General features: G+C 58.4%; 2 protein-coding genes and 1 long non-coding RNA gene across 4 annotated transcripts; 1 reads left to right on the top strand and 2 right to left on the bottom strand.

The window, feature by feature from the left end:
* Positions 1–2831: 2831 nt before the first annotated feature.
* On the bottom strand, positions 2832–19854 carry AMN (amnion associated transmembrane protein). 2 transcript variants are annotated; one of them, XM_084520749.1, is made up of 12 exons: positions 19756–19854; positions 17316–17434; positions 17140–17184; positions 10293–10380; positions 9058–9293; positions 7699–7836; positions 7487–7589; positions 6621–6703; positions 6162–6348; positions 5424–5598; positions 3510–3612; positions 2832–3394 (listed from the first exon to the last, which is right to left on the bottom strand). In XM_084520749.1, the coding sequence occupies exons 1-12, from the start codon at positions 19823–19825 to the stop codon at positions 3284–3286; spliced, it is 1458 nt and encodes a 485-aa protein (XP_084376875.1). In that variant the 5' UTR covers positions 19826–19854; the 3' UTR covers positions 2832–3283. The 2 variants fall into 2 exon arrangements, with proteins under 2 accessions (XP_084376875.1, XP_084376874.1); XM_084520748.1 differs by having other exon boundaries at positions 9058–9395; positions 19756–19848.
* LOC311437441 lies at positions 5796–7485 on the top strand. The gene is made up of 2 exons (XR_014693464.1): positions 5796–5929; positions 6187–7485. It is a non-coding gene; the product is annotated as an uncharacterized lncRNA (long non-coding RNA).
* On the bottom strand, positions 13101–14030 carry LOC311438079 (uncharacterized protein; the record flags this gene model as incomplete). The annotated part of the gene is made up of 3 exons (XM_084522128.1): positions 13916–14030; positions 13570–13732; positions 13101–13444 (listed from the first exon to the last, which is right to left on the bottom strand). The coding sequence occupies exons 1-3, from the start codon at positions 13919–13921 to the stop codon at positions 13101–13103; spliced, it is 513 nt and encodes a 170-aa protein (XP_084378254.1). The 5' UTR covers positions 13922–14030.
* Positions 19855–22068: the final 2214 nt, after the last annotated feature.

Below are 22068 nucleotides of genomic sequence, written 5' to 3'. Positions count from 1 at the left end.
TACATTATTCTTCTTTTTTTTTCCCTCAAATCTGTCTGAGCAGATTCCTCCCTGAGGCCCCCACCACAGCCCTTTTCACATCTCCCGTTCCCTCGGGGCTCCTGCTTCTGGTTACCTTAAGAGTCCTCCTGAGCCCTCAGGAGAACTTTCAGTAACGTGGAAATTCAAGACTCGCTCTGAAACGCTCCTCTGACGCTGCACTTTCTTCTCCCTGGAGGCTGCCAGTCTTGGTATCACAAGCGAGGAATTCGGTTATGCAAGGAATGAGGATAATTCGGGCTCTGCCCGTTCCTCTGCCAATTCCAGCCTCACGGCAGTGTTACAGCGGGTCCTGCTGGAGGCGGTGACGGGCCTGCCCCTCACCACGACGCTCCGGTCACTTCCAGCACGGGTCCTCGCCACGCGGGGCTGTGTCTTTTGGCACACGGTCTGGTGCCACTCGCTACCCGGAGCTACACAACCCTGCCAACACCTCCAGAGCACAGCTGTGCTGAGAGCAAACAGCTTCCTAAATGGGTGCAATCTGCCGGGGTGTGTGTTTGTAAACACTCGGTGTTTGCGCGCTGCGTGCCTCGCACAGCTAAGTCACAGGGAGGGGACTTCAGCGGGGAAGCATCTCGCTGCTTCCCTCAGCCAGGTCGGGCAGCCCTGGGAGGAACCAGGTGCACGCAAATCTCACGGAGCTGCCAGCAGCAGCCGCTGCAAAGCAGCACACGGCTCCTGGCATGGAGCAGCCCTTTTCCGAAGGCCGGAGAGCTCCTGCCCTACAGCCTCGTGCTCAGAGCCAGCCCCACCTCGGTGTGCCAACCTCCTGCGGGTGTCCGTGGGGCCCTGGGGTGACGGCGGAGCAGCCACCGCTGCGGGACGATGGCACCGTGCCGGCTGTGCAGGATGCTCGGCCTGCCCGTGCCGGCGGGGTGAGCTGAGGACAGCGTGGAGCAGCGCGGGACGTGCTCCACAAACAGCAGCTGCAGTGCTGCAGCCAGCCAGGGGAGGAACACGAACTCAGAAATCAGCCCTTCCCCGGCCTTGCAGTAAATATTTTCCCTGCTCCCCGATACGATGCAGCACCTTTTTTTTTTGTCACCTGACAGCACGGGGGAGGCAGCTTTATGGGTTTGGTTTACCACAGCCGAAGCCCCCAGGTTTTTACAGCACCGCTTCCCGGTCCCTTACGCAGCCCCTGCTCTGCGTTCCTGGGAGGAAGAGCAGGAGGAGCCCCGAATGCTGATGAGAGGAGATGTCCAGCACGCTGCTGGCCACGGCAGCTTCGCCTGCTCCTTCCCTCCAGGGGTGCCAAATCGCACCCCTTTAGCTGCTGCTACCCCCTACTAAAATTAAATAAAATAATAAAATTTAAAAAATGCATCGGGCCTGGGCTGTTCGCAGGCTCTGTGACATTTTGGGAACCAGCACCTGAGCTCAGAGCTGCACAGCTTCTGCACAGGGCCCCTGCAGCAAACCAGAGGTGGGCACGGCCAGACGAGCTGGTGTCCGTCAGCGCTCTGCAAGTTGCTTTTTCTTCTAAAACCCCGGGAGCCCAGGACTCGTGAGTGAGCTCCCACCACTGCCACTAATGCGTTTTGCATTAACGTGTCGCAGCGGGGACCCCGGCCTCGCAGGCCTGAGCACGACAAAGCCATGGGGTACCCAGCTGGGCCGCGCACAGCCTTGGCAGCAGAAACCACGGCCCCAGCGCGCTGGCTGCCGAAGATGCCTGCGCATTAAATTCCCTGTGAATGCAGGGTCCCAGGAGGGACTCCCACGTACCGAAGCCTCTGCGTTCCCCCACCAACCCCTGGCTTTGCAGCCCCACAGGCCCCGGCGTGGCAGCGCGAGCGGCGCTCGGTGCTCTGCAGAGCTCCCCCTCCCCGCAGCGATTCCGCACGAGCGCATGGATGGCTCTCCTGAAGGAAAAGTACAGAACGTGCTCGGCTCGCCCACTGGCAAAAAATCAATCTCTGCTTTAATTAAAGCCTCTATTCTAAGTGACCTCGAGCTGCTAACGCGTTTTAAGAATGAAGCCTGGCAAGTAGCAAACCCATGCGCCCAAAAACAGAGGGCCGACGGGGCGCAGGCCTGTGCTGAGGGCAGAGCCCTGCACAATTTGCCTTCTGCAGCATCTCTGAGCCCTCGTGATGCTGGAGCAAGAGGCCCAAAACTGCACAGGGAGGGAAACGAGCAGCAAGACCAGCGGGGCTGCCTTGGGACGGCCCCCAGCCCCTGCAGAACAGGACAGGAGCAAGGGGCTGCCTGGTGCAGCACTGCGCTGACCTCAGCTGGGGAAAAAACCTTACTAGAAGAGCTCCAGTCACTTGCAATGAACTGATGTGAAAGAGGAAAAAAAAAAAAAAAGCACAAAAACACTCGGAAGCACAGCAGAGAACAAACACTCCCCCCCCCCCCCCCCCCCCCCCCCCCCCAGCAGCAACACACGGGGCCAGCAGCTGCTGCAGGCGCTCTCCAGGCACCATGGTAACATCGCAGCCACAAACCAGCACACAGGCTGGATGCAGTGTGCTGTGTCCCCACTGTCCCCTTCTTTAGGGCAAGGATTTGAGTCAGGGGTGGTGTCTGAGGGCCCTGTGTGTGCCCAACCCACCGGTGGCAGCCACCACAGGCAGCAGGCAATGGCTTCATCAGAGCCAGCTGCGGTGTTTCACCACCTCTCACCCCACCTCAGGGCTCCAGTACAGCTCACGATGCTTTCCCAGGCCTTTGAGAAGGGATTATGTCTTCCAGAGACTTGAAGAAAATATAATAAACTTAAAATAGCTACTTCCTTGTGGAATATGCCAACAAGCCCTACTGAAAACCCAGCAGAGTGCAAATTTGCATAAATCTGCATCTATTTCCATCATTTCAGGCTCACTCAGTAGACCCGCTCTGTGAGGAACAGGTGCCTGACTCCGTGAGCACCTGAGGGAACGGGGCACACCACAAACACCACCGAGGCCCCCCCGTGCCACCGCTGCCCCAACCCACATCAGCGAAGGGCCCCATCCCCAGGCCACATCCAGCACGGGGCTGGCCCCAGTGCAGGGCGCTCAGCACCCCGTGGAGTCAGACCCCACCTCAGCAGGTGCCACACAAGACCCAGCACCATGGCACCGACAAAACATGTGCCATGTGAACAGAGGTGACACCAGGAGGCCGTGCCTGCGTGGCCGAGCCCTCACGGCGAAGGTTTGCTGCCATTTGCTTCACCACACGGCTGCTTTTATTCAGGGGGCTCCGCTGCTTGCGGCTGCCCTCCCGGCTGCCCGTGCTCAGGGCCTTGCCGTCAGGTCTCGGTCTCGCTGGGGTCGTACAGGGGGTTGAGGTAGAACATCGGCGGGGCCTGGGGAGCCAGCTCCTGCGGCGCCTCCTCCACCGAGCCGGATTCCAGCGGTTCCTGCAGCAGCAGGGGAAGGAAAAGCGAAGGATGGGGAAGGGAAGCAGCACCCCCAGCAAAACCCACCCAGCACAGAGCCCTGAGCACCCCGTATCCCCAGGCAGGGGCCACTCACCACGTCGAACATGGGGTTGTCGAAGCCTTTGTCACTCACTGGCTCGGGGGAGGCCGCGTCCTCTGCTTGGTCCCGGAGGCGGTGGAGGCGCAGGGGGCACGGCCTGGGGACAGACGTGGTGTCACCCTCAGCACCCCGGCCCCACAGCTCCCTCCTTGCACACCCCAGGCCGAAACGCTGCCAATACATGAGGCAGGTGGGAACTAGGGGCCAGAGGTTTGGGTTATGGTTGAAAGGGGACATTAGTGCCCCGTCCCCGGGGAAGGCTGCACGTTGGGCAGAAAACAGTGGGCCTGCAGCTCCGGGACCTGCCCGCAGGTAGCCGTGTGGTGCTGGTCGCCTCAGTCACCGCTCGCCTTTCCCGGGCTAAAACAAATTGCCACAGAGCTGCCACCTGTTCCCACTGCAATCTCAACAAGCACTAATCACTTTTTATCATTACTTTTACCATGTTATCATTTCATCACCTTAATCACTACCATTGCTTTCATTAGATTCCTTGTTACTCTCATCCTAAGGGTCCCGGTCCCATGCCAGGTACGAGGCTCCACACGTGTCACCGCAGCCCAGGAGCCCCCCCAGCGTGCTCACATACTGGAATGCTGGGCTCTTTTTGGTGGGAACAAGGTGAATTTGTTGGTTTGCTGGTGGCCAGGACAGCTCTGCTGCATGGAGCCAGACTTCATGTGCAGCCAAAAACGCCCTCATGGGGACTCGGTGGCTGCTGGAAGAAGACATCCAGGGACAGGCTGACCATTAACCCACAAGAGTAGGGAACCCAACCAAAAACACCGCCTCTCTACGTCCCTGCCTCCAAATTCACCGCAGCCCAGCAGGGCAGCCTGGGGGGAGCACCCTTGGGTCACCCCCTCCCCAAAACCCCACCGGGGGATGTTCCCTGCCCCGGAACCGCCCAGGGACGTGCCGCAGGAGCAGGGCGGCTGGGGACACGGGCTCAGCCCATCTCCGGTAGCTGCACACCCTTCCCTCCCGCTGCTGACAGAGCTGGTTTCGCAGGCCTGTCCGGCGTCCAAGGAAGTGTCAGTGGGATATAAATCATCAAGGAGCAATTACAGGGCTGGGAGTTTTATTTAGAAATTAAACGGAGGCTCTGCTTTATGGCTGGGCAGCGTTATGCCAGCACGTGCCATGCGGCGGGGCAGTGTCCCCGGCCACCTGCTCTGCTGTCAGCCCACGGCACAGCCAGCAGTGGCCCTGGATCCTCATCCCCTGGCAGGTACCAGCGCACTGGGCACACAGATGCTCTCGATGCCCTCAGCATTATAACGTGTTTGGGGTCAATCCCTGCCACCCGCAGTCAGGGCAGTGGGGCGAGCCATGCTGATAAACCTGTGAATCACCCCTTGCCTCTTTTAATCCATGGGGATGAAATCCAGTCCATGGTGCCTCTCTCCCTGGGGCAGTGAGGTGTGGGGAGCTGCAGGCCGAGGTGCTGCAGGCAGCCAGAGCCTGCTGTGGGCACTGCCCGATGCCAAATGTCATGGGGAAGGGGATGGAGACATGGGGGGTGCCCAGCACGCTGCACAGCACACAGGATGAGCACGCTGGGGGAGAGCTGCGGCTGCTTCCTGGCGCTGCTGTCCCCTCTCAGGGCTGTTTCAGAGCTGTTTTGCATGGCTTTGATGTGGTTTCTATTTAGAAGCTGGCAGCTACAGCTCTCCATCCCCGGCAGGCTGCAGGCAGAAGCCTACAAGGATGGGGAGATCTCCCCAGGCAGCAGGGGCAGCTGTGCCCAGCGGATCCCTCCTGGCCATGGAGGAGGCTGTGGCCACGAAGCTGCCCTTTGGCCACCTCAGACCTTCCTAGCAGCCCTGGCTGGGAGCCAGCAGAGCAGGACACAGCCTGCAGGTCACCAACATCAGCTGTACGCTGCCACAGAAGCCCTGTCCCTACCTCAGCTTTCCCTTTTGGTAGAGAAAGAGGATTCCTCCCAGCACCAGGAGCCCGGAGAGCAGCCCCAGGACCGTCCCTGCTGCGATCCTCCTCGCCACGCGGCTGCCTGTGTGCCCACCAAGGGTGCTGCCGGTGGCCACCTCCATTCTGCTGCTCGAAATGCCAAGTGCTGCACCTGGGAAGGAGCAGGAAGAAAAGGGAGAGGGCTGGAGGGGGCGAGCTACCTGCACACTGCCCCAGGACACACAGGGCAGAGGAGCAGGCACAGTAGGGTCACCCATTTTAGCCCCATTCCCTGATAAACAGCTGATAAACAGGTGGGATAAACAGCTGGGTGGGCTTAACCAGGATGGATCTGTGTGGGTGTGGACCCACAGGGCTGTGTGCCTGTCCCCCAGCTGGGATCTACACGCTTTTCTGCCTCTTACACCCACAGTGTTCAGGCCAGAAAACAGCTCTGCAGAGAGGGACCTGGGTCCTGCAGGCACCAGGCTGGCCACGGGCAGGTAAGTGCCTTCAGAGCAAGGACGGGCACAGGTCGAAGCACAAGAAATGGGGAAAAAATAAGTTTTATTTCATGGTGCTCCACTCACCGCTATGATTAAAACAGTGAAACTTTGGGATAAGCAAGGTTCCCTGAGGAAATGGTGAGAAAAGCAGTGTGTGTGTTAGGCCCTGGTGGGGGTGAGGGGGGTTGTGAGTGCCCCGGGGACGTGTTTTAGGGGATGGCAGGGTTACCATGCTGTGCTATGTCGCCCACGAGGTCCGTGGCCAGCTGCTGTGCCGTGGTGCCAGCCTGCTCTCCTGCCCCACCATCGATCAGCACGATTTGGATGACGGGCACGGAGCCCCGCGGGAGGAGTCCCAGGAAGGTCTGGGCGCTGTGCACCTTGGAGATGGCCATCTGCACGCCTTCGTACTTGGGCTTTCCAAAACACAAAAGCCACATAAAGCCCGTGAGAGCGCTGGGCAGAAACAAATCCCATCCATAGGCAGCACTGATGGACCAGTGAGGACCACATCTAAATCTTCACGTGAACCCAAGCACAGAGCTGCCATCCCTGCTGCTGCCTTCTCCAGGGGTACCCCCTGCAGCCAGCCTGCAGCTGGCAACATGGCACACCTGAGAGGCCGAATTTGGGAGGAAAAGCCTCCAAAACACTGGGGACCGAGACACAATGCAATGCTGGGACGTACCAGGCTGAGCCAGGCTTGTACCACTCTGTCCTGGTACTTCTGCAGATCAAAATCAGGTGTGAAATCCAGGGTGACAACAGCTCCTGTGGGCCAAAAGCAGACAGACAAGCAGTCACAGCCAAAAACAGAGCGCTGCAGCAGAGGCACAACTCCAGTTGCCCCAGGTGGCACCCAGGGACCCCAACACCTCCAGCCAGCTGGGTCGCACGGGGCTTGGGGAGCGGAGCAGCATCTGAGCAGCGCTGCCCGGAGAAACCTTGCCTCCTTCTCTGGCCTTTTCAGCAGCTGCTTTGGGTGAAAGGCTTTTGTTTGGCGTCGTATTTGCAGTGGGAAGCTCTCCCCTGAAAGCTTTCTCCCGCATACACCCGCGGGAAGCTCTGCTTTTAGTGGGGGCTCAGGGCTGCGGTGCTGCCGGGGCGTTGGAGGGGAGGCACAAAGCAGCGGGTGCTCATGTTCCCTCCGTCGCTGCCCTGCATTCATCAATTCAGATGTTTTCCTCGGGAACAATGCTAGCAAACGTTCGGAGAAATATTAAATTCCCCTAATGGCTTTAAAAGGCTCTGCTTTTAGGAGCGTACCAGGGAAACATATGGTGCCTTTCTAATGAATTCGGTGCGACGCACCAAATGCCCAGGTACAGGCACGTATGAAGCACTGCCCTGCGGTGCCTGCCAGGTAGGTTAACAAATACGTGCCCGCAGCAGAGGGAATGCTCTCGCTCTGCACGTTTTTATCTTAAATGATGCGAAACAAACTTGCTGCTGGAAAGGTGCAAAAAGGGCACGCTTCCTTTGCCTGCTGTGCACTGCACAAGGTGTGACTGCCGCGCTGTGACCCCCACCGGGACACTCCGGGCCCCCACTCACCGCAGACCCCGCAGCAGTGGCCGAGGGGCCGCAGGGGGCTCTGGCAGGGCAGCACCGGGCACCCTGCTGCCCCGAGCAGGGAGGCGCAGATGCGGTGTCCGTCCTGGAGGAGAGCAGGGCAGCGTCAGTCCCTCATCCCCCTGTTCCTTCCCATGGGGAGGAATCACCCCATTCTCCCAAAGAACTTCCCAAATTTCCCCAGGGGGACTCACCTGGGTGTTCCCACAGGCGCAGCCGGAGCTGTGGGGGCAGCGGGCGCCTGTCACCTGCAGGGTGCCATTGCCGTGGAACTGCCTCGGGGCCGAGGGGCCCCCCAGGTACTCGGCCCAAGCCTCGGCACTGCTCAGCTCCTGCCCGGGAGGAGAGGAGGAGGACGATGAGCACCTCCATCACCGCCTCCAGCAGGCAGCCTGCAGCAGCCACACAGCAGGGAAACCCTGCAAATCGCCCGCTCCGGCTTTTCCAGGGGGGGCAACAGAAAAGTCTTGTCCAGTTTATCTTTATTTTTAAAGGACCACAAATAAATCATGAGAATTTTCCCATTCTGCCTCTTTCCGCTGGGCCAGGGAGCTCAGTTTATGTGGTTTTAATTACAGGGGGAAGGGACTGGATAGGAGGTGGTCGCCTTCAAGTCGGGGAACATCAGTGGGCTCGGCTCAGCACATGCAGAGCTGGCCTTCCCAGCCTCATCCCGCACAGCCACCCACACCCTGCACCCGCTGCCTTCCCCAGGAGGCTCTTCCTGACACATCAAGAGGATTTCTCAGTCCTCGGGGTGAAAATACCCTGCGGGCAGCAAGGAGTGGGCTGGATGGAAAGGGACAGAGTTGTCTTTCATTATAAGGTTGGATTTTGAGAAATACGAGATATACACAAACGTACAAAGCGTTTCTCCATCTCATCACTCAGCGGCTGCCTCCACCCCACAGCACTGCAGCTGTCAGGGGGGTTTGGTGGTGCAGGATTGTGCCCCTCAGTGCTGGGGGGGTCCCAGGCATCAGCATCACTCCAGCACCCACCTCAGCATCACCCAGACCCCACAGATGAGCTCCATCGGGGCTCTGGCGCTGGCGGCTTGCGGGTTTCCTGACGCCTGGCCCCGAAATGGCTGATCCCAGGCAGCACAGCAGCAGAAATAATAAATCACTTGCGAGATGTCTACCGCATCTCCCACTTCTGGAGGCAGCGCCTGTGTGCTGCCGCAGAGGCTGTGATCTTCAGCTCCTCTGCGCGCGAGGGACGGGGATTGGCATCTGCCTGGCCCGGAGCGCAGCAGGCTGCGGGCGTTCCTATAATTATCCCCCCGATCAATTAGAGAGCGGCACGGAGCCAAAGCTGGGAGACAACTGTCAGCCCGCGGGGCACATCCAGGCTGCGGGTGGGAGGCGGGCGTCCCGGGGGGCTCTGAGCACAGCGGTGGCAGACACGTGCCTGGGCCAGAGGCAGCCCTTTGGTGGCACAGTGGGGAGAAAAAAATCTCCAAAGCCCTGGATCATCAGCTGCCTGGTGCTGCACCTCCCTGGGGATGCGGTGAGGAGGTGCTGAGGACGTTCCCCCCAGCTCCTCGTTACCTGTCCCATGAGTGAGATGCTCCGGAGACGGATCACTGGCTGCGACGAGTCGAGGTTGACACGGAAGGAGGTCTCGGGCTGGAAGATAACATCGTCGTACTGGCACGGGACTCGCTCCTCGTCCACCGAGAAGATGCGCCCGGCTGGCTCCTGGCCCCCAGCGGGGGACACATCCTGCCACAGCGCGGGGTCGAACCAGGAGCGCTGCTCGGCATCGGCAAACCTCAGCACCGCGCCTGGAATGAGCGAGAGGAGAGGTGGAGAGGTGGAGTTACCCGACCCCCTGCCTCTGGGTGGGTAAAAGTGGTGGGAAAACAGCCACAAAGCCTGAAACACAGCTGAATTGGGTAAAAGTGAGTGTGATAATTCATGTCCTTGATCCTAAGCAAACTGGCAGAGCGGCAGAAGGATGCCCAGCCCTGATCCCCTCGGTGGATAGCCCCAAAACCAGAGCACCACCCTGCTGTTAACCATGTTGGCCATGCCGTGCCCCACTCCTGCTCCCCTTTCCCCAGCAGCTGAACCTCCACCAGCTCAGCTCACACGTGGGGATTCAGTGCCTGCAGCGTGTGCCTTCACTCTGAAGCTGTGCTGCCAGGAATTCACTTGGGAAAGTGGCCCCAAAACACCCACTGCTTCCCTGGGAGCATCCTGCGGCCGGCAGCCAAAGCCTTGTGCAAGGCAGAGGTCGCTTTCAGAGCAGCTCTGATTCTGGGTGAAAAGTCCCCATCTCCGGGGCAAGCAGCGTCGGGGCAAACAAATGGCACTGCCCAAACCAAACCTCTACCTTGCTTGCTGTGGTCTGAGAGCCACGGGAGGCAGCGGGCTGTCCGAGACACCCCCACGGATGCCTGCAGGGCCCAAATGGCCACGGCTCGGTGCTGGGAGGCCCGGGTGTGCAGCTGGTAACTGGTTTCCTTTAGAACTGCCGTGGCAAAGCAGAACGAGGGCTTTGATGTGGCTGCATGCTTAATAGGCAGGGTGAAACACAAACAGCATTCACCTCTCCGCTCCGACTTCAAAGAGCCCCCCGGGATAATTACTGGTTGAGCAGACAGGTGATGGAGCAGGAGAAACGAGGCGCGGCGTGAGGGAAGCCATCAAAGGGCAGGGATTCAGCGGGGGTGAATCACCCCACCACCAGGTGGGACAGCAGAGGCCATGGTAGCGCTGCTGCTGCTGAATTCGTGTGGCCGAGCGCGCGTTGCTTGGGCAGCCAGCCCGGCACGAGGTACCTGAGCCACATCCTGCGTCCCAGCTGCCGTCAAAAGCCGCGAAGCCGGCGCCAGGTGCCAGGAGGAGCTCTCCGTTCAGGGGGAGGAACTGGAGGAAGGGATTAAATCAAGAAAAGAGGAAAAGCCAGGTTAGATTTCCACGGTTCCCTCCTCCCCTGGCACACACAAACACTCCCAGCGGCTCCGAAATGGCTTCGTAAATGCCATGCAAAACCCAAATCCTGCCTGCAAGCACCCAGAGGGGGCACAACAGTGGGCTCCCTATGGCTGTCGGCTGGGCAGCGGGTTTATTAAAGGTTTGAAAACAAAACAAAACAAAAAAAAACAAAACAAAACAAACAAAAAAAAAAACCACAGTGGGTTTATTAAAAGATAAGAGTTTATAAAGATGCACTACTAAGCGACCGACTCACTCGCAGCGCGCCGCTTATTCAGCCCAGCTCGCCTCATTTTCCATGCACAGCTTGCCAGAGGAAAAGCTGGGTTTTCCCCCAGCATTTCCATGCGTCAAGGGCTGAGTCATGTGCGAGGCTCTGCCCTCCTCCGGCTCAGTCCATGGGGACGCAGCATCGCTCCCACCAGCCGCTGGGAGCCCGCGGGGCCACGCCGTGCCTCTGCAGCGGGCTCTGCGCTGGGGGAGAGGCACGTGAGATGGGATGTTGGGGTTTCATCTGCTTAATTGGCCTGTAAATATGCAGGGGGTTGGAGAAAGCGAGACCTGGGACAGATGGCAGCGGGTGGCTGCGACAGATCTCTGTCCTGGGGGAGGCTTCGCCCGCGGGTGCTCACGGCACAGAGCTGGGGGGCTCTGGGCTCCTCCTGCTGCGAGGATATTTGCCCACGGGTGCTGCTCCATGAGACCACGGGACGGGTAGTGCCTAACCAGGAGCTGCACCACCGTGTCCTCCAAACCTCTTCACTCTTGAGGAAAGCCAATTTTTCCAGCACAGAGAGAGGCTGAAAGGTCTGCCAGGATGAGAATGGCAGCGTGCCCTCTGCCTGCAGACGCAGAAGCTGTGTCTGGTGACATTTTGAGGGACTTGGCCTGCTTTGAGCTGGCCAAGCTCTGTGCTAGCAGCCTCCTTTACCAGGCCAAGCACTGGGCTTGTTTTCCATGAGCCTGCGGGCTGCAGCCCTGCATGACTGTGCCGAGCGGGCCAGGAGGTGTCTGACCCCCAGCAGCTTGTCACCAGCTGGCCCCTGGTCTCTTTCCCTGGCTGCAGAAGGCAATGTTGTTGAGTTTTGCTGCTAGGTTGAGACCACCAGGTTGGGAAGTCCCATCTCTGCCCCCTGCCTGGTGGACATCTCTGTCCCCAGGGAGGTTTCTGAGCACTTTGACCACGGCTGTGGCTCAGAGCACCCCAAACACCCCAAGGTGGCCACGAGATGGTTTGTTCAGAGCATCACAAATTAAGGAGGGGGAGAAAAAAGCTGCAAAGGCAGCACTCAGATGAGTGTGTCCGTACATTTGTAATCTGCATTACTCACACTGCTCCCGGGAGCGATGCGAGAGCATTTTGTACATGCATTACACCCGCAGCAAAGGAAGGCAGCCTGGTAAGGACCTCGGCTGGTTGCAGATCCACACACACAAACCCAGTGACCCGCCAGGTCCAACATCACATCCCCTTGCACACAAGAAAACGCAAGAGGAGCCCTGCACTTTCGCTTCCCAGCAGGAGTTTCCACAGCAGCAGCTGCATCTACGTCTCGTTGCCCAGCACTGCAGAGGTGTCGTGCACCCACCTCTGCCAGCCTCGTGGGCAGGCAGCGACGGGGCCACTGCTGCTGGCAGCAGAGCTGGGCAAACCCTCCCCAGGGGCACGCGCTGCTGCCCAGAGCATCTCGGTTTGCCAACACTTTGCACTTTGTCTCTCCCCAGCAGAGCAAAGAGTTAAGCAGCTCGGCTCACTGCAGAGGCCGAGTGGAGACGCTGGTTGGGCAGTGGCTTTCTGCATTTGGGAGTTTGTATAGGAATTACATATAGGCTGGGCCCCTCTCCAAGTACATTTTGAACTGAGCAATGACATGTACCAAAGGAGCAGAGCCAAAAAGCTGGCAGTTTCATCTGTTTTCCTCGGCTCCTGCCAACCCGTACTCCGGGGCCGTTAATACCACGAGCTTGGAGTCCCACTGGTTACTTCCCAGCCCTGACACTGGGAATGGCTCACCTCCCTGGTCTCCATTATCAGATGTAACGACAACTGACACACAGCCATCATTTTTCTCATCAAAGTCAGAAAAAAAGACCCAAAAAGATGACAGGATAGACCCCACCTCGCTCTCAGCCATGCCATGCCAGCACGTTGATGAGAACAACTCCAACTGCTGAGGTGCAAAAGGGAGGCGAGGGGAAGGCAGGGCAGGAGCCACATCCCTGCACGTCCCTCCTGCAGAATGACCTGAAACTGTTCCAACCCAAAGGCGGAGGCCCGAGAGGGCAGCTTTGGAGATGTGTGGGTCGTACCCAGCCTCTGGCGCGTCCCGGCAGTGCTCTGGCAATGAGCATGGGGTTGAGGTGAGCATGGGAGCGGTACCGCGTCCATCAGCACAGGAAAAAGGGGACGCATCTGCCAGGGGGAAAGGCAGGAGGGCAGGCAGCCTCTGGTGCCTTCCTGCCGCTGCCTGTGGATGGGAAATGCGGGGGTTTTCCCCCTGCCCTCAGGGGCCCTGAGTGCCGCCAGGTGTGCGGGCTGTTGGGTGGGATCCAGCAGTGAGGCACGGGGCCAGATTCATCCACAGGTAAATCCCGGGGATGGCCCTGGAGAGCTGCCAGGGCTCCGCTCGCCGCGGGGTTGTTTTGGTTTGTCAGGGGCTTCCTTTGTGTCCTCTCCTGCCCGGATGAAGCTCACACCTGCATCCTCCAGCTCGCTTCCAAGCCCGGTGCTGCTGTGTCCATCCTGACCCCGCTCTTTCCCCTGCTCCTGCACCTGGAGCATCCCAGCACCACTGGCCACTTTTCCTGGCCAGCTCCTGGCCCATGTGTAGCTGCTGCCCGGGGGGCTCCGAGCCTCCCTGGGCAGAAATGGGGTGTCCTGGTGCCTGGGCAGAGGGACGAGGGGACACGGGGAGCATCCTCACTGTTTTGCCCAAGAAGTGAGGGCAGGGACACAGCTCCCACGCCGAGCAGCCGGTCCATGAAACGTTTGCACCTGCGGGAGTGCAAGTCAGGCTAAGACACTTGAGCTATGGCTGCAGACTGCAAACAGAGGCTTAGAGCTATTTACAAATCTACTCAGGATTAGTTCAGCTCATTTTTCTGAGCTCCTCTCCTCACCCAAGGTCAGAGAGAGACGGAAGGCGGCTGGAGCTGCTCGCCGAGGGACGGAGGCGCGGAGCCAGAGCTGCCCCAGCACCCCCTCAGCCCGCGAGCCCCCGGGGTGCTGGCACGCTGCGCTGCTCACCGCGGGCTTTGCAGCTCCCTCCTGCTGCAAACGAGCCTGCAAGGAACAGATAAACGCAGGGAGGTGTCAGCATGAAGGGCTGCAAAAAGCTGCTTCGCTGCACCCCTTCCTCAGGCAGCCCCTCCGCAGGCACGCTGCCGGGGAGCAGCCTGCAGGGGCTGGGCTTGTAATTAAGTGTCCTCACACACTCACACACACACACTCCCATAAATTTTTTACCTTCATCTCGGGAAAAGAGAACCCGTTCCCTTGTCTGGGTCTCGTTAACCTGCGTTGCCGTGCTTTCGGAAGCAGGGGGAGGGGAGCGCGGGTGCGTGGGCCGAGCACAACCCATTGCAATTCATTAGAGCCGGCGCCCCTGGAGAGCAATTGGCATTTCGAGATCAATCTCTGCCAGGAACCAAGCAGGAGCATCCTGCAGCAAAGCCGAGTACATTCTGCTCTCACAATTAGGCAGCTAAAAATAAAACGCCGGGAGATGAGGGCCTGCTTGGACCCCGGCTCCTGACCCTCCCTGGGGGTTAGGGCCCCGGAGGGGTGGGCAGGGACAAGGTTTGGGCAGCTGGACCCCAGAGGCTGTGGGATGGGCGCTGGGACACAGCTCGGGTGTGAGCCCACTCTGCGGGCAGCGAGGTCCCAGGGGGACAATCCCACCCCATCGCCTCCCTACAGCTCGGGGTGGGGACGGGGAGGTGATGGGGTGCGATGAACGGCCACCAGCTGGGTGCAGGCGTTGTGCTAACCGGGCAGGGGGCTCTGGGGGCTGAAGGCACCGGAGATGCCCAGGACATTGGGGTTTCCCCCCAAGCAGGGAGCAGCAGGGAGCAAAAGGTGATGTTCACACTATGCCCTGACCCCAAGACCACAGGAGGCTGCGCTGCCCACGTGGCTGAACCTGACTCCTGCCCCCCAAAATAGCAAGTGGCATCATCCCTGACCCCGTGCGCCGGCCCTGGCCCCAGCTGGGGCACGCACTGCTCGAGGGCCCGCGCGGGCTGGGGAACGCCGTGCCCGGCTTTCCCGGGGGCATTGCAGAGCCTGCAGCCCTTCAGGGCCAAAACCAGGGCCAGCACCCAGGGGTGCAGCTGCACCCGGGTCACAGCACCCGCTGCGAGGCACAGGAGCAGCCCCGCAGCCACAGGCAGGGCAGGGGGTGCTGGCTCTGGGCCCCCTGCCCCTTGCCGGGTCCTGGGGTTTCAGTGCCTTGCTGGCACATCAGGCACTGCCGCCCCGAGCACCTCCATCCTTTTTTTTTTTTTTTTTGCAGATTTACCCTCAGGCACCTCTGGAAGCCTGCTAAATACTTATCTGCATCTTTAGGCAGCTAAAGACCATAGAAAATCCAGCCTAATAGTGATGGTTACGCTTCAAAGTCACTTAGGCTTAAACTGGATTTGGATTTAGCGTGGAGCTGAGGTAGAGACCCGCTCTAACCTTCAGAGCAAAGGGACAAATCGGACAGCGAGGGGGCCTCCCTTGATGCCAGGGTGGTGAGCTTGGTGGGTTCGTGTCCCTGCAGCCCCGACCTGACCCCGGCAGCTCCGGGGGGCTGCGGGGCGCTGGGCGGGGGCTGGGGGCTGCAGCTCGGCCCGGAGAAGAGGAGCAGCGAGCGCACGGCTCCACCAGCCCTGCACCAGCCCCAGCATCTCCTCCCCTGCGCAGTCAGCACCGTCCTCATGAAAGTCAATGAGAGCCGAGCCCCTTCCCTGGCCACGAATTCCCTCCTGTGATGCTATAGCAGGCACCGCTCGCCTGTTTCTTTATTTTTTATTTTGGCCAAAGGCTGTATAGCATCTCCATGGCGACCCCAAAGCTTAATGTATTCCTGCTGATTTAAGTGATTAATTCTGCAGCGCGGCGAGGCCGGCATCCGAGCAGGTGCAGCCCTGCCTGGCTGCGAAAAGCCTCGAAACCAATTTGCTTCCGAACGACCCCGCTGCCAAATTTCACGCCGTCCCCACAAGCGGCCGGGCAGCTCAGGTGCTGCATTTCGGCTTCTTAAAAATCCCTCATCTTGGCAACCCCCTTATCACCTGGTGAGCACGGAGCACGGCAGCCAGAGGGAGATGGTGGAGGTGAAATTACAAAATTGAATAGCCAGGTTTGGGAACTCGATGGGACAGCTCACTGCAAACAGGGATGCTTCGAGGAGGATGGAGCTGCGTGCTGGGAAGCCGTGCGATGCTGTCAGCTGCCCAGCAGCAGCTATTGCAAAGGGCTCGAAAGCCCCACCAGAGCCTGGCCTCGTGCTGGGGGAGGATTTTGGGGCCACTTGCCCCCAGCTCTACCTGGAAACCTCCAGCCAAGCACCAGGCAGAGGTCAGCGGGGCTCTGGTGCCGCAGGTGGGATGGTTGGTGTGACGCCGGCCTCTCGCCTTTGTTCCCAGCGCATGGCCAGCCCTGGGTCTTTTTAATTTCGGCTCTTTAGCTTGTTTTTGAAAGGCTAATGCTGTAATGAATAATGCTGCTTTGCAATTATGCACTTCGCAGTCCTCTGATGAAAGTACTTTAGAAATATTATACATTCATCTGTAAGTAAAATAAAATCTACTGGAGTGATATTTTGCTCTTTTCTTCTCTGGGTAAATTCCACCTCATTTATTACATTACATTTGTTCGTATTTCCCAAGTACATTCCTTCCTTCCAAAATTCATATGTAAAATGCCACGTAAATAGAGTAACTCCTCCAAATATTTGTAGAGGGATTAAACATGGCGTGTGGCGTTATTAAAGCATCAAAACTATTAGCGGGGTAGACAGCCCGCACAAATTACGCAACGTAAATTTCAAGGGCTCGTGCAGAATTAATGGCTGAGAAAAGAGCAAAATCCTGGGTTTTTGCTGAGCCTAAAGCCCAGAGAGAAAACTCTGCCGTGGCCACGTCCCGTTTGGTGGGACGCCCCAGCTGGGCTGGCTGCGGGTGTCGGGATGGGCTTCTCTGCATCACAGCTCAGCGTCGTGCCCGTCTCACCGCCTCCGGGACAAGAGTGCCCGAGAAAAATAGGGAAAGCGATGGCATTTGAAAGGAAATTTCTCGAGCAACATTTGGGGATTTCCCCGAATGGCCTGTTTTCATTTCAAAGTGTTTTCCTGTCAGCTTCACTTAGCCTCAGCCCAGGGCTAGTGTCTGCTCTGCACCAGCCGCGCCGTCAGCCGGTGCTTCCCGAGCAGGCTGCTGCAAGGAGCTCAGCGGACAGGGCTTTTTTTTTTCCTTCCTTTTGGGGAAGAAAACTTAATTTCTTCCAATGGGTTTTTGGGACATTTCACCCCCTACTCCCCCAGATGAAAATAAATAAATTAATAAACATGGAAATGGGCTTTTTGCTCCAGGCTTTCTGCACGGAGGAGCTCAGGATGCTGGAGCTGCTGCCCCAGATGAGATTTCTCCGTGGGTCAGACCAGACCAGTGCCCCCCACCATCCCCCCGTGGCACGCTGCTCACCATCTCTGTCACCACGTGGGGAGACCCGACGAACACCGAGAGCACCTGGAAGGAAAGAGAGAAATAAAAACGAGTCTCAGGGCGCTTTCCATGGGCAGGTAAAGGGCTTGTCAAATGCCCAATGTCATTTTGCAAATAAATACATAAAATAAAAAGAAAAACCTCAGCACTGATACCTTGTTCTTCTCAAAATGAATCACGTCGCTGGCACACGGGACCCGCTCTTTATCCCAGTTGGACGCGGTTTCAAAATTGGTGTTGGGAATCCACTGCTTGTAGGCAGCCCTGGCAGCAGCTGGGAGGAGCAGGGAAGCAAATGTGACCCGGGACCCCTGGGGAGATGTCCCAGCAAGGGCCAGGCCCTCAGAGGGTGTCGCAGCCCCTGGTTCTCCCACGGTGGTTGCAGGGACTGGGTTTGCAGCCCAGCTTGATGCTGTGCCCACCGCCCTGGGCAGCCTGCCCCAGTGCCCAGCACCACGGGATGCTCTATGGGATGCTTCGACCTTTTCAAGCTGGATCTGGGGATTTTCTGCCCATTTTCAGCCTCTGTGTGACTGCAGGTCCGCAGCCCCACTCCTCCTGCCCCTGCCTCCTCTGCAAAAGGGATTTATTTTTTTGGCTGAGTGATATTTTTTTTACCCAGCCAGGAAGAAATACAAATAAGAGAGAGGTACTTTACACAAGAGACAAGGCAGTGAAGGCCTGCAGGCAGCGGGTAAGGATGATATATACCACCTGGTACCTATGCATTCAATTCCTTGTTTTCTGGTGCCTTTAGGGCCCCAACCCATGAGGCGTTAATAAAATACAGAGCCCCTGGCCTTGGTGGTTCCAGGAGGTGAGCACACGGAGCCAGCAGGGCCAGGAGGAGAGGGCAAGAGGAGAAGGGGGATTTGGTACGGCAAGTAGCACAAAACATTGGCTGGTTTCATATATTTGGTGGGGATTTGCTTGTGTCCCAGTGCCTGAGGTCCCACCAGGCTGGGTGTCCCCCAGCAGCTGTCCCCATGGGCTGCCAGGCCCCCGGTGGTGCCGCTCACACCACCCGCAGAGAGGGCCCCGCTCGCTGAGCTGCAGGAGGTTGGTTTCCACCCTAATCCCCTCTGTTTGTACAAGAGCTCCGGGAGCATCTGCCTGCCAGCCTGACATTTCCCAGGCTTGGCTGGGAAATTCGCATTCACCTGGAGATGATTCTCAACAGCCTGAATTAAATGGCTTCGGGAAAGTGATTTATGAGACAGCGAGGAGGGGGAGAAAAAAAAAAAAAAAAAAGTAAAATAAAAAACCTTTGCTCTTAATAGGGTTTAATAGGGTTCATCTTTTCCTTAGGAAAAGGGAAAAAATAACAGCACTACAGGGTACATACAGAGTAGGTGGTGGAGGGGAGTGGGCAGAGGAGGGGCAGGAGCATGGTTTGGGGCTGGAGGTGGGGTGGGGAGGGACCGAGGGGCCACCGGGACCCCAGCTCGGAGAGGAGGGGTCTGGATGGCTGTGTCTGGTGGGGAAGGTGTGCTGCACAGCTCTGCTAGTCCCAGCGACCGGGAGGAGAGCTGGCTGGTTGTGCTAAGGAGGCTCTGCAGAGGCTTTATCAGTGTGTAATGATCGCCTTCAGAGCATAATTGCAGACTTGCACTGGCTGGCTCTGCCAGGGGCTCTGCCGAGACCATTTATTGTACATAGCCATGGCCGGATGAGGAGGAAAAAATAGGTTTTTAACCTGAATGGAAGGCATAATGCACTAGCAGGCACCAGAGTGTGGGCACGAGCAGCTGGGGTAGGAGGGGAGCAGAGGGGCAGGAGTCACATCTTCCAGCTGCCTCAGCACGGGTGGGAGATGTCCTGAGACACAGCACGGAAACTTTCCTTCCTGGCAGTCAAAGGAAGGTAAGGGCAGATCTGAGGTCCTCGCTGGCTTGGAGTCAAAAAGAGCTTAAGGAAGGAAAAAGCCCCCAGATAGCCACTGCAAGCTGCTCAGTCCATGCTAGGGACCCGTGTCCTTCCCACCCCAAAAAGCTGGGTTAAAGCCATGGCAGGAAGGCTCTGCCAGCCCCATGGCACACACACCTTGTGTTCCCACAGCTGTGAGGTGTTTTGTGGAGCGAGCCCGGGCTCTGTGTGCCTGCCCGGCACGCTGCCCACCGTGGGGCCGGGGCTGTGGGGCCGCAGAGGTTAAGCTGGTCCCGCACAACCCTCTTTTCCCCATACAGCTGTGCTGACGCATTCCTGCACCCTCCGCAGCCCGGGAAATATCAGCGTGCTATTTAATCAGCCTCGTCTCCAGGGAAGCGCAGTCCTTGAACATCAAAGCGACATGCATATGCAACAGAAAATGGATCCTGCAGTGCGGAGCTGCTGGCTTCGAGCGGGAGCAGGAAAACCTGAGCTGCAGAGGTGCGGCGAGTGCCACACGCAAACAGCAGCCTGGGCTCCCAGGCTGGTTCTCCTTCCTCCTCTTTGTCCAGCTGGAAATACATTTTGCTCTTTGCATTACAAACACACTGCGAGTGACACTGCAGCTCTGCTCCGAAACAGGATTGCTCAAGGACACCTGAAAATGGGGGAATCATCCCTCAGCCAGCCCTTCTCTACATGCAGCCAGGCCCTGGGTGTACTCACCAAGGAGCTGCAGCACACCGAGGAGGAACAGCAGGCTCCCCATGGCACTGCTGGCTGCTGCTGCTCGCATCCACGGCCCTGCCCGGCCGGACCTTGGACTGCACCAGGCACGTGATGGGCTCAGCCTGCGGGAGGCTGCAGGGCGCGCAGCGCTGCGGGAGGCAGCCTTCCCCCAGCCCTGACCACAGCCTCGGCCACCCCGGGAGCCAGTTTGCTCTCGGCTCCTCTCTCAGGCTCCTCATTTTCACAGCATCCCCAAGGGAGCCTGGAAGAGCCGCTGGGGAGCAAGGCGAGGAGGCGAGAGCAGTGGTGGTGGCTTCTGGTAGGGGGCCGAGAGCAAACTCACCCCATGCACTTCCAGTTCCCCCCCCCCTTGCAGAACCCCGTCATTACCATAATGGTCTCCGTGTATTTTCAATTAGCTCCCTTGGAAGAGAGCAGCTTCCAGCAACAACTTGTAATTGCACTTTGGCCACCAGCTGACTCGCTCATTACCTGGCGCGCGCCACGCAGCCCCACGCTGCTTTTGTTGAGGCTGCCGGGGGTCGAAGGTGGCGGCGGCACCAGCACAGGAGGAGGAGGAGGAGGACAAAGGTCCCCACCATCCCCAGTGCCCCCACCGCCCCTGAAAACTGTCATTTTAAGGAGCCTCAGAGCCTGCGGATGGGTGTTTTCTCCTCCATTCATGTCCCCATGTCCCTGTCCCCACTGGTGCCACAAACACCGCCCGCTGACTCGCCAAGCGAAGAAGCTCTCGAGCAGCAGCTCCCAGCCTGGGCACCAGCCCAAACGCAGTCAGCACTTTCCACGCAGGCAGGGAGCTGGATGCCAGGAGATGTCCTCGAGGTGAAAGGCTCCCACACTCATTACCGCTCACAAATCACTCCCTGGGGATCGCTGGGTGATTGCTGGCTGCGCTGAAATCTGTGCTCTAACGGGCAAAAAAAAAAAAAATTAATCAGCGATGCTCAGCAGGAACAGCTTGAAGAAAGGTCCACAGCGCGCAGAGGGCAGGGCACAGGCTTGTCCATGGCCTCAGCATCCCTTGGCATGTCTGAGAAAGACAGGAGAGGAGAAACCACTCAGTCCCCATGCAGAGAGAGGTGCCACGAGACATCAAGGCCAGGTGGGGTGAGCCTCCCCTCGCACACAGTCTGGGTTCACACATCCCTGATTTTGCTTTCTGTGTCCTGTTTTCACTCAGCTCTCAGGCAGAGATCTGGGAAATTTTGCCTGACAAGGGACAGGCCCCACTCCTGCTGCTCTGGTAGGATGGGGAAGGGCAATTACAGGAATCCGAGCAACCCCCTGGTATTGGGACAGCTGCAATGTGGCTACAAAATGACTCCAGGAGCAACACAGAGCGTTTGCACCCCTCTGCCCCAGCTCGTGCTGCTGCTGTATCACCACGACGCAGCTGTGCCCAAGGAGCAGGCAGTGCACCAGGAGGCTGAATGAGGGCGAGGCTGGGGTCAGGCAGAGGCACAGAGAGAGGAACAAAGATAAAAGGAAGCAGAGATCGATCTCCAGAAATGAAAGCTGCTGCCCCAGCCCAGAGATTAGCACATTTACTCCTTGCTGCCTGCCAGTGCAAGCGCTAACTGCCTGTGATCATTGCCGCTCTTGTGAGACCCCCCCCTGGAGCACTGTGCTCAGCTCTGGGGCCCCAGCATAAGAGAGACATCGACCTGTTAGAGCAGGTCCAGAGGAGGCCACGAGGATGATCAGGGGCTGGAGCACCTCTTCTAAAGAGAGGCTGAGAGAGCTGGGTTATTTAGCCTGGAGAAAGAAGGCTCCAGGGAGGCCTTATAACAGCCTTCCAGTACCTAAATGGGGCCTACAGGAAAGCTGGGGAGGGACTCTTTGTCAGGGACTGGAGTGACAGGACAAAGGGAAATGGCTTTAAATTCAATGGGGGTAGGTTTAGATCAGCTATAAGGAAGAAATTCTTCACTCAGAGGGTGGTGAGGCACTGGCACAGGCTGCCCAGAGAAGCTGTGGCTGCCCCATCCCTGGAAGTGCTCAAGGCCAGGCTGGATGGGGCTTTGGGCAACCAGGGCTGGTGGGAGGTGTCCCTGCCCATGGCAGGGGGGTGGAACTGGGTGGGCTTTAAGGTCCCTTCCAACCCAAACCGCTCTGTGATTCTGTGGTGCTGCAGGGACGCTGAGCACATCAGCACTGCAGAATGGCAAGCCACACACAGCAGATGCTCAATTTACCCAGCACTGAATTATAAACTGGTATCAGAGCCAGAGGTACCAGTCACTTTAGTCATTAAACCCAGTGCCTCTCTGAATTCCCCTGCTGTACAAC

This window comes from Aythya ferina (assembly GCF_964211825.1).
Source record: "Aythya ferina genome assembly, chromosome: 5".
Lineage (NCBI taxonomy): Eukaryota > Metazoa > Chordata > Aves > Anseriformes > Anatidae > Aythya > Aythya ferina.
The sequence above is the reverse complement of the archived record's forward strand: the minus strand, read 5'-3'. Positions and strand labels throughout refer to the sequence as shown.

Bases quoted from the DNA above. Each gene is read 5' to 3' on its own strand.
- AMN (XM_084520748.1), bottom strand. From the start codon at position 19,825: ATGCGAGCAGCAGCAGCCAGCAGTGCCATGGGGAGCCTGCTGTTCCTC. The intron at 5,599-6,161 runs GTAACCCTGCCA...GCTCCTTCCCAG, and splicing joins GGGCGACATAGCACAGCATG to GTGCAGCACTTGGCATTTCG. The intron at 3,395-3,509 runs GTGAGTGGCCCC...CTGCTGCTGCAG, and splicing joins ACAACCCCATGTTCGACGTG to GAACCGCTGGAATCCGGCTC.